At 42.8% G+C, this 11620-nt stretch overlaps 1 protein-coding gene across 1 annotated transcript in view; it reads right to left on the bottom strand.

The window, feature by feature from the left end:
• Positions 1-1317: 1317 nt before the first annotated feature.
• Gad2 (glutamate decarboxylase 2) overlaps positions 1318-11620 on the bottom strand; it is a 69958-nt gene continuing 59655 nt past the window's right edge. The window contains exons 14-16 of the mRNA XM_005354745.3: positions 9168-9275; positions 8736-8825; positions 1318-4838 (exon numbers count right to left, since the gene is read on the bottom strand). Coding sequence (XP_005354802.1) covers positions 4665-4838; positions 8736-8825; positions 9168-9275 — 372 coding nt within the window. The 3' untranslated portion in view covers positions 1318-4664. The remainder of the gene's footprint in view (positions 4839-8735; positions 8826-9167; positions 9276-11620) is intronic.

Here is an 11620-nt window from a genome sequence, read left to right as displayed (position 1 = left end):
ATGACATCAAACATCAGGAAAAGATGCACAAAGCATGGGTGGAGGGACTGCTCACTGTAGGGTACCACAGGAGAGGATGGAGAGTTTTGCTAGGGCTCTCTGTGTTTTAGATAAGGTGCGTAAGACAGATCAATAGGACAGGTAGGCAATCTACATGAGTAAGTAGAAGAAAACCTGAAACCTGGTTTCCGGATTGAACTTTTTTAAGTGAGCATTCACTGAACGCCCTGATCAAGAGTCATCCGTGAAGGAGCTCAGTGGAGTTTGGGTGTGTAAGGAGGTGACTTACAGAGTTCATATAAAATTAATAGTGGTGTGCCTCAAGATTCATTATTGCTTATTGGATGCTGTGTTAGTTTCTTTTCTCGCAGCTGTGACACAGTGCCTGGCAAATGCCATTTGAGGAAGCTCGGATATGGTTTGAAGGAACACTGTCCTCTGTGCAGGGAAAGCGTGGCAGCAGGATGAGAAGCAGCTGGCCACATCACATCTGTGGTCAGGAGGAAGAGAGACGTGAATATTGGTGCTCAGCTGTCTTTTTCCTCTTATGGTTTTTGTTCAGTCCAGGGTCCCTCCCATGGCATGACATCATCCATATTTAGGGTGGATCTTCCATCTTCAGCTAAGCATCTATGAAAATGCTCTCACAGATACACCTAAAGGTGATCCAATCAAGTTGATGATGAAGATTAGTCAGCACAAATATCAAGAGCCATCCTCAGGGACATATATACATTCAACTTAACCAACACGAAAACTTTATGAGGAAAGTTGCTGGTGTAAAAGTGGGTAACAAAATCAAAGAGGCTTGGGGATGTTCTTGGAATATTCCAGAGGGTCAGCGATGGGGTTCAGGTAATCTGGCTACAGAACCTGCATTCTTACTACTCCTGAGATACTTTCACTCATCCCAAAAAGGAGTGGGAAATTCTTCTTGGGTGATAATAATGGCAGAATTATGTGTCTCTGCTATTTGAGAGTCCTTATCTTTTACACATTCACAAAAACATAATTTGCTGTTGAGGATAAAGTAGAGAAATAGATTAAATAAGAATTGGCCTCTACAGACAGTAAAGGTTGAAGGCTACATGGAACTTTGTTATTTTGTTTTTCTCATTTTCTGCTTATATGATTCTTTTACAATAAAATATTTTTCATGGATTGTTTCTGTTTGAAGGAGAAACTAGAGTTTGGGCAAAGGTATCCTCTAGATGTGTCAGTAGAGGGTGATAGCAGAAATAAGACCGAAAGACAAAGTCACTAAAAATGACCTCTGCCACATGGCAGCGTGCAGAGTGACCATGCACAGACTAGATGTGTCCACATTTACACATTTATTTGGGTTTAGAGCGAAAACACAGGTAAAATACTTTGATCATACACAAGTTTATATTTGGTAGGAAGAACAGTTGCCACATATCTGTATATTTTATTTTTATTTTTATTCTGTCTTTAATAATGGAGGGTGCTGGGGAAATGTTGACATTATTCAGAAACACCACTTGGTAACAAGATCTTGGCACACGCAACTAGTTAATACACAGCGTTTGCACTTAGCACTTGAAAACAGAAAAGCACGTGCAAGACAATACCTGGTTTGATGTCTTTGATTCTTTGTCCTGCTACTATATTTACACCTGTGCTTCCTTTGTCCACACTCTGTGGAGCAGCACCTGCTCCCAATCCCCACAGAGTCAACACCTGCAGTATCAGCAGCTTGTGACACTCTGTAATTGGTTTCTCTAACCTCAGAGATGAAACGGTGTTCACTTTGCATTTTGTGTGCAATCACACAATCCTCAAAGGGATTTCTTAGGGTGGGGCTTAGCTGAGGCTATGTTCTCTATAACAGCTGATGGAGAGGGCACACAGCTTGGGAGGCATGAGAGGGTGAGAACTGGGACAGATGCAAATGTAGTTCTCATAGTCTCAAAGGTCAAAGTTCAATAGAGCTACCACATAGAAGAAGACATACTGATAATTGTGCAAGCTTTTACAGCAACAGTGTTAATTTGCAACACCACACAATTCAATATAAAGTGCACAACCCCAATCTGAGGTGACAAGACTGTACTAACAATGTACTAAAGGCAACACACACATACACACACACAAGTGCACAACCCCAATCTGAGGTGACAAGACTGTACTAACAATGTACTAAAGGCAACACACACATACACACACACACACACATACACACATACACACACAATTTTTTCTTTACTCAAATCCTGTGACAGTACATGAACTCTATCCCATTTAGAGATCTCAGATAAACACACGCTGCACTTTTTTCAAGTATTTTAAATAATAAATAAAATATTGCTGTGTAAATAAAAATGGCCGTATCAGTTCTGATTAAAGCTGAAACCAATGCTTTTTAAATGAAAAAAAAATAGGTCACAGATAAAGAAAGACCTTTGGCACTGGGAATTTGAACCAATGTTCAAAACCATCTCTTTCTATTATTCCTTTTTCTTCCTATTGTCCTTCCTTCTCTCTCAAGTGGATGGCAGATATAATTAAAAGATTGGGACCTGTTAAGTTTGCATTTGCTTCCTTCTCTAGAATACAAGGCCTGTCATCTTGTCAAACTAGAAACCAGCTTGTGCTACCAAGTCTGTCCCCCAAGGGCTAAGTTTCTCTTAATCACGACACTAGAGCTTGCTGCCTTCTCTAAGAGGGACAAAGGGTTTGATAGATGACTGTCTCTTCCTGTGAAATGAGATCTTTTGGCCCAAGGCTGAAGATGGATAGGCAGCTGTTGGTTAGCTCTCCGCAGCCAGTATACAGAAAGGAAAAGCAAGCTTGCCCATTAGAAGGCACCTACCATGGGAGGCTCTTCCTTTATTAACTCATGCACAGGGGGTTTTCACTTCAGTGCTCCAAGGAATCCATTGGCTTTCTAGGCAGCAAGCGCCTGAAGCCATATTCATACCAAAAACCAGTAGGTTTGCACAGCCTGATCAAATGAAGTCTGGGGCTAAGTCATGAAGATCTGTGATAGTTAAGGACAGGGCCTTCTTTGTTCCTGTGGTCTTTCTGAGTTTTGAAATGCCCATCCATAAGGAGTGGGAGGATGCTTCCAGACCTGTACCTGCCATTTGCACGTAAAAGGCCTTAGTTGTGCCAGCACTTAGGTCTGTTCCTATGTGACTCTAAAGTTATCATGGGAGCTGTGGGTAGCTCTCCATAGAGTTGGCAGAGGAAGAAATTTACTTTTAAAATATTATTTTGAGTTTTAGTGATCTCTGCATATTCTGGTCACTGTGGATCTTGATGGGAGGCAGATAAAAGATCTGAAGCTGCTTGCACGAGGAACTCATATCAGGAAAGAAACAGCCACATGGGATTTAAATCATTATTGAAGATCTGGAGGTAGGGAGTCTAGCAGGAGAGGCGTAGAAGTGTGGCATGAAGAAGGGATTCGAACAAGAGCATATACTCGATGCAAATAACCCTTTCTCCAGAAAACAGCAAAATGGCATTTGGGATGAAGCCACTGTTGTCACACAGAGGTCTTCTCTCCCGTGGCTGGGCTTGATATTCTGAGCTCATCATGCATTCAGTGCTACACACCCCCTGCTTGGGATGATTAGGTTTTATTTTTAGTTTATTTTCCTAATTAATCCAAATGATCTAATAAAAGAATATGGTTTGAAAAGACACTTCAAGAACTAATATCAACCTTCTGTTCAAAGCAGGCTACTTGGGAAAGTAGAATGGCCATGCTCGCCTGGATCCGTGACCAGGCAGGGATTATAGGGTGGGTCTTCCAGGGCCAGTGTGTACGAAGCCCAAACAGGAAGAGGGTCTTCATTGTTGGTCTGATCTATTGTTTCAGGAAGTTTCATAGGGGTTTTGTGTGTGTGTATGTTTGTTTTGAAATACTATCTTTAGAGATACAATAAGCCATAATATATACTAAAGTAAGTTACTACACTTTTAAAGAATTTGGTGGGTTTCTATGTTAAAATTACCTTGCTAAAGTGTTTTATTGTGCCTCCATGAAAAGAAAGAGAGAGAAAAAAATAAAGAAATAAATCTGGCTTAGGTTTCATATCTGCCCCTGCAGTTTGTATAACCCATATAAAATAAAATCTATATGTTACAAAATAGGATTTCTTTTAATATATATTTTTTCTTTTTGTAAAATTATATGTATTTAAATACATTTGAAATGTTGCTATAGGTAAATTAGAAATTTTTTCTAATACTATGAAAAAGGTGAGAGTTTTTATTATCAGTATACACTTTTATATACTTTGTCCTTTGTCGGTACCCCAAGAATCTTTTATGATTCAAGGGTGATTCGGCACTATTCAATACTACTGCTCTGAGGGGAAAATAAAGTTGGATTAGCATACTATATTAAAAGGGAAGTACTTATAACAACATTATGCTTACTCTTACTGATTAGAACATATAGCCTTTGTCACTAATTATTAGAGAGGTATTCTAAACTTAAGAAAGGATTTTTAAAAGGAGCAATGTCTCTTTTTTGTTTGTTTGTTTTGATTTTTTTTTAACTGTACTCTACTGTGACACCACAATATAGAAATAGTTGTACTTTGGAACAAACTACAAATACATTTACACAGCTGTGACAACCTAACTGTCTACCTAGACAGAGAATTGAAACAGTTTGATGAGGGAGGTAATTACAAATCCTGTCCCAGGCGTTCGATTTCCTCAATGAGAAAGTCGATGTCTTGGTGAGTCGCCGCAGGGTTTGAGATGACCATGCGGAAGAAGTTGACCTTGTCTCCCAGGGGCTGGTAGCTGACCATTGTGGTTCCGAACTCCATCATTCTGGCTTTGATCACTGGCGCCACCTGTCGGAGAGACCACCACATCAGTGCAAAGGCTGGACCTCCCTTAGGTTAGCAACCCCCTAGCTAGCAATGACTTTGGTTTTTAACTAAACGGGACCACAGTTTTCTCTTGAAGGAATTTCTTCAAGTTTTCATGGACTCGGAGAATAAAAACAGCTTAAAACATTAAAAACCCTAAATACGATTAGAGTAACACACAGTAGGCTAGCAGGCACTCTCCACCTTGATTGTCTAGTTAGTGTTTGGAGGGAATGGGAAGAACCCAGTCCTGGCCCGGTGTGGAGAGAGTTTCACGCCGGAAATATGAAGCCATTGCAAAGAAAGCATTTTTCACAGAATTATTATGAGGGATAGTATCAAGTGATGGATAAATGTCATAGACCTCTGAGGGGCTGGGGAAGTGACTCTGTCAGGTGAGTTCACTTGCTTAAAAACACGAGGATTTGTGTTCCTCTAGCACCCATGAAACAAAGCCAGGAGCGGTCCACATATTGTAACACCAATGCTGTGGGGAGGAGAGCGGCTGGTCCTGGGGTTCACTGGCCAGCCTAGCTGAAACACTAAGTTTCAAGTTCTGCAGGAGACCATGTATCAAGAGAACAAGGCCAGAGCCATAGAGGAAGACACCCAGAACACTCCTCTGGCCTCCCCAGTTTCTTTATATTCTCTTTACAAATTGCTTCCACTTATAAGTATTTTGTTTTGGGGAAAAAAAACTTTAATTATATGAAGAATTATCTGGGAGTAAAAAGCTGAGTCCACACGACTTCATATACAGAAGACTATATCAAACAAGATCACAGTATTTATGTTAGACTGTTCCCTGCAGCTTCATGGCTTCTTTTGGCTGTGTCAAATTGAGTTCATGCTCCCTGGCTTGGCACAAAGGCCTTTTGTCATCAGCTCCAAGGATTCATCTTCAATTGCTCACCAAAACAATCCACAGCTCTGGCAAGAGCAATTTATTAAAGATCCCTTGAAGCGTCTACATTTTGGTCATTTCACGCCTGTCAGCAGTCTGCCTGTGGTGTGCTTTCTGGGGCTCTGCTTGCTGAGTGCCCAGCAGGACCCCCCAGTGCTGCAAGAGCTGCAAGCCCTTTTCTGCTGCCATCATCTTCCTCTCCAAGTTGTAACTACACGGCCCTTCCCCACCGAGTCTAACGATATCCTCATTTCTTAATTGACCTTTCGCTGATGAACAAATACATTTTCTCTTTCTACCTCACCTGTAAGCTCCTGGAAGCTAGGTGTGGCCCTTTGCCTTCCTTTGTTCCCTAGCTCAGTTCAGGGAGGTGCAGAGGGCTTTCTGAATTCTAACTGCTACGGCAGTAGCATGGGAAGGACAGCTCTTTCAGACAAGACACGCCTTCCAGTTGCATCTACACAGATGCATGATCTGTCCACGTGCATTTGCTACTGGAGTTTGTAAGTATACAATCTGATCTGTGATGTTCATAACAAAGATACAGCCAAAAATGAGACGCCAGACAGGCTTTCAACTCATGTGGGATGTACACGGTCAGAAATTGAGTTGAAAATGGGGACCATCACTTACATCACAGCAAGTCTCTTTATCATTAAAATACACATTTGTTTCTTCCTAAGGGGTAGTATTCATGAAACAACATACAATTATCATAGAAATGTATTTTTACTATATGTTATAAAGCTCGTGTGTTTAAAACAGAATCGTAAGAAATGAAATGGGGAAGTAGAACAGTCACCCAAGAGACATTTGCCAAAAACGTCTCAGTTTCGGACCTTTGCAAAGTCCTCTCAAGTACGTGCTCAAATTGATCCTTTTCCAATTTGCTATTAAACCCATTTGTTGGCCTTTTGAAAATCATCAGTTAGTGGAGGACTATAAAAACTGATACAAGTGATACAGGTAATGATGAAGAGTTGCTGGGCACGGTGGATCACACCTTTAAATCCCAGCATTTGGGAGGCAGAGCCAGGTGGATCTCTCTCTGTGACTTCTAGGCCAGCCAGGGCTACAGAGTGAGCCCCTGTCTCGAAACAACAGCAACAAAACAACAATACAACAAAAGAATAAGTGGAAGAGAGGTTAGAGTGTGGCTCCCAGGCGGGCAACTTGCCAGGCATGCACGAACTCCTGGGTCCATCCCTAGAGCAGCAACAACAGGAAAGAAGATGATGAAGATGGAAGAGAGGACACAGAAGCAGGGAGGTGGTCATAGAGCAGCCCGTCTGGGCAGCCGGAAATGTACCTACCAGATCTTCATTGTGACACCCTCATGGAGGTGTGAACACTTGCTATAGTAATAACCACTTGTGTTATCTAAATATTTCTTCCCCACCAGTTAACCCTTGGGAAAGGCTCATGAGCCACCATTAAGTTTGATAAATATTCCCTTCCCGTATGTAAGAGAGTTTGTGCAAAGTACTTACTGGAGACTGAGCACTGTGTCGCCTTAACTTTCTATGTTGTGATCCTAATGCCCAGTTAGGGGATGGGGTTCTTGAGAAGCTCTGCCTTATTAATTAGTGACTTATATATGAGACCCTGGAGAGGTGTTTTTCTTTCTTTCTGCCAGAGGAGGGTACAGTAAAACAGGTTGTCAATAAACCAGGAAGTGAGGCCTCAGCAGATATGGAATCTGTTGGCTTCTTGATCACAGATTCCCCAGCCCCCAGAACTGTAGGGAATTAATTCCTATTGTCCATAAGCCACCAAACCTGCAGTAGCTCATTATATTGCAAACCCACATCTCAGTACTTTAGCACAACAAGTGACTTTTGGGTGGGTTCTTGCCCTTGTCTTGTCCAGAATTTAACTTGGCTTTCTTTCCAACATGCAGGTGCACACATGGGAATATGCACACACATGTATATTTGCATGCACATGTGAACATGTACCCTCATATACAACATCCACTGACAAATAAAAAAAAAGTCTACCACATACAAGTTTCATTCTGTGGAGGAAGGCGGTGCTGGATTGCTAAAGGGCAGATGTTAACATCTACAAGCTTTCCTAAGGAGTTTTCATCTGCAGGTATCCTAGTCTTCCTGTTACATAGAGGGAATTGTTCCCAGAAGGTCAGTAAGGTAAGGTGAGATTCTTAGCAGTGGGGAGTACACGTCTGCCTATTCTAGCTGTGCCTCCAACCTCCTCTAGACACTGAAGAAAAGAACGTAGAGCAGATAACCTTCTGAAGTTCAAATATATATATATGCCCACTCCTAGTTTTCTGTTCCTACAGCACCCTGATGCTATACACCAAAAAACAAACTTTACCCATGTGTAGATGTTGGGAGAGATTAAAGGTTTAAAAAAGTACCTCCTGACAAAGGAGACTTCGAAGCTCTTTAGGCTCTGGAATCAGACCTACTGGCAATTTGGGGGAAGTTACATTTCTCCCTGTCATTCAGTACTATGGGATGACAACAGTGCGTGGCCACGTCAGCTCACACTTGCTGCCAGGAGACTTCAAGTGACCTAAAACCTGATAAATGCTGAGCCTGGGGCACAATGCACACTGCAAATGGTAGCTGTTAATGTTATTGATCCTTCACCTGGGTAGCCTTGGCCTTGGTATCTCAAGAGGGCTTGCAGCAGCCTTTTTCCCTTAATCATTTCATCAAATCTCTTTTATAATTGTAACTGAGTATCTGTTTTCCTTCAAAAATCAGGAACCTTTGAGGACAGTTCTTGGTACTTTCTGAATGTCAGTGGAGATTATCACCCAATCAATTATTTTAAGACATCATAAACTCTCTCTCTAGGAACAAGCAAATGGAATTGTGAAAAGTCAGGAAATACGGACTTCACACATCCTGGGTCTGTGGAGTCCACAGAGGGGATTGGTACTGGTATTCCTCATAAAGATGCTCCATGTGTCTTACATCTAGCAAAGGAACTCCAGCATCTACCTTTGAGAGGCGGCTCATTCTTTCTTCATTGTCTTCCAGAACACGCAGACTCGGAGGCACGTACCAGAAGCACACATTTGTGTGCTGAGGCTACAAAGAAGAAAGAAAGAAAGAAGGAAGGATTCAGACCCAGTCCAAAATTCCAAGAATGGTTCGAATGCACTTATTCTTCAGGTTCAGAAGATAATTCCTGTATTTAAATGAGTAATTGCCTTTGGAGCGTCTCACTTTCACATTCTATAGGATTATTTGTGAGTCCGATCTTTATTCCAGCTCAGAGGAGCCATCCCACCATCTATTGCTTCCCCTTGTAATGGTTCCACTTAGCTAGACAGCACATTACTGGCCTCAGAAAACGCCGGGGGGGGGGTAAAGAGTGGGATTGAAGACGCTGGGATCAACAATGGGGACTCTGGAAATGTGAGCACGTACCTTCCCATCAAACACCATTTCATAGCCTTCTCGGTTTTTTATGATATTGTATAAATATTCTGCCAGCTCCAAACACTTGTCAATGTGTGCTTCAAACCCAGTGGTCCCCTGTGAAAGAGAAGGAAAAGTGGGTGTGTGGGTTGCTCTCAGCTGGAAATGGCGGAATGATTTGAGTTCTCTGGAGACTGGTGGTCAGCCTGCCCTCTCCAGCTCTGCTGCGCTGAGATGAGACTGCTCTGGTAGGCTTCTCTGCTGACTGGCTCCCGTTTAACCCCCGCCCCCCAGGTGCATTTCTTCCTTTTCATTACTGGGGCCCACGGCTGATTCCTTTTGTTCCCAGGGTTTAATTCCCCAGACAATTATTTTGATTACTCAAGGGGAAAATTTGCCTCTGCAGCTCATGGATGCAATCATGGAAGTCATTAATAACAGAAGGGCTGGGCTAATCTTTTTCTGTAGACAAGGAGGGTTGTCAGGGACCCCCCACATGCCTGCTTGGCCCCCACTTCTGTTGCAAATTAGCCATCCCCGAACTCTCTGTATGCCTCAGTAAGAAAGAACAAACGGGCACTCACTGAGTGCCAGTTGATCTTAGGAAGCCTGTTATTCCGCCTAGCTTTCCGGTGTTGTCCTTTGTGACGATGTGTGACTCATGTGTCAGGTGACACATGAGCGAGCTCATGGGTGAGGGTGCCACTGACGTCCTTTACTTCTGAGCTCCGGAAACCTTGGGTCTGGACTTAGGAAACACAGCACAACAGCCTTGGACTGGCGCTAGTTACCCAATGTCTGGGCACACTAAAGAACTGATTTCCAAAATGCCTTGTCTCCTTTAGTGTCTGTACTCAGTAAGGGTAAAGGGAAATTTCAGAAAACCAGTTAATGCTCTTGGAACTGGAATGTCACCTATCCCAGCATGGAACCAGAGGAAGAAGCTCTAACTATAATGGAGATAAAATGGCTATGCATTCCCCTTTTATTCAGGGCCTTATTGTTGTTCTTAATTTCTGGCTGGCTTTCTTGTCTGCGGGGTTAAAGGGTAAAGACGTTACACGGGAAAGGAGACACAGACACGCGGAGGTCCCACGTGGGTGCACTTTTAATGGGGGAGGGGTAACGGCGGGCAGGTACAGGTGTGCAGACACAACAGGAGAGGCAGGAAAAAGGGGAAAAAGGGGCGAGGAATGCAAAGGCTTCTGGGAAATGTGTCCGTAATCCAGGGGGACGCTGGGAGCTGTAGTTCCGCAAAGGAACAACATTTATCATCCCCCAAAGGGAAGCCCCAACACAGACCATGTAAAGAATGTTCCAGGTTCTAATTCCTGAGAGGGGGGAATGTAAGAAATATCAGGGGTGGGTCAAACTGCAAGAGTAGGCCAACCCTTGAGAACGAAGTGAAGGAGCCCGCTTTTCCCAGCCTTGAAATAGAAGATCTCAGAGAGAGGTGAAACAGGGAAGGTCACCAGCTGCATTACTTAAGAGCTTTTTCAATTTGTTACAAAAGCTTCAAATGTCTGAACATCCAAATGGAAAAATTTTCCATTTCACTTCCAACTTCAAGCTTCACTCTTTTTTTCAAGGTGAAATGATAAGAGTTATCAAAAAAATAAGTGCAGTCCCTCACCTAGACCAGACGCAGGGATAATTATCTCATCTGAAGCTCCTTAGCCGTGCCTGTCGTGGGAGTCAAACTTTCCCTGCAAGAACCACCCTAGAAAATGTGGCTCTGACGATTACGTGGTTGTGAGACAAGATCCAGCTCTGAAGACAGGCTGATCTCAAACCCACCCCAGTCCTCTTGCCTTAGCTTACTGCTTGTATGACGACCTTTCTTTCGTGTGAATTGAGAGGATAGCCAAAATTAAACTAAGGTCACAAAGCAAAGCCAAAATGTCCCCGAAAAGCTATGAAGGTGGGATTTGGACTTGGGTTTGGGGAGTGGCGAGATAAGAAAGGGTGGAGGGACAAGTGTGACTAGGATGCATTGTATGTATGCATGACACCGTCAATGAATAAGCTGGTAAAATATAGTCTCTGACCTTTGCTGACTCCTTACATGTAACATGTCTGCCTTCAGAAGGCTGATAAGAGGCCCCACCTGTACTGTACCAACAGCTTCAGAGAGTACTGGGAAAGGAAGGATCACCTCTAGAAAAATTTTGAGACACACAGAACCCTACACAAAGGACTTGGAACTTCTAGAGTTTAAAAAAAAATGTTTTCTCATTGGGAGTTATCCCTTGAAGAGTCCAAGACAAGCAATCATGGTAGGCATTTTCCACTCCTGTTTCCTTCTATTAACACACAAATCTACACAGGCAATCGATCAGTCATCAAGGTGGATCATCAATCAAGATGGAGAGGATGGCACAAAATAAGCCAAAAAACAATGAGGATGACAACAGTAAGAGGTACCGCTCAAAAAATTATGGTGCCCTGCCAGACACATTGTT

This window comes from Microtus ochrogaster, chromosome 16 (assembly GCF_000317375.1).
Source record: "Microtus ochrogaster isolate Prairie Vole_2 chromosome 16, MicOch1.0, whole genome shotgun sequence".
NCBI lineage: Eukaryota > Metazoa > Chordata > Mammalia > Rodentia > Cricetidae > Microtus > Microtus ochrogaster.
The sequence above is the reverse complement of the archived record's forward strand: the minus strand, read 5'-3'. Positions and strand labels throughout refer to the sequence as shown.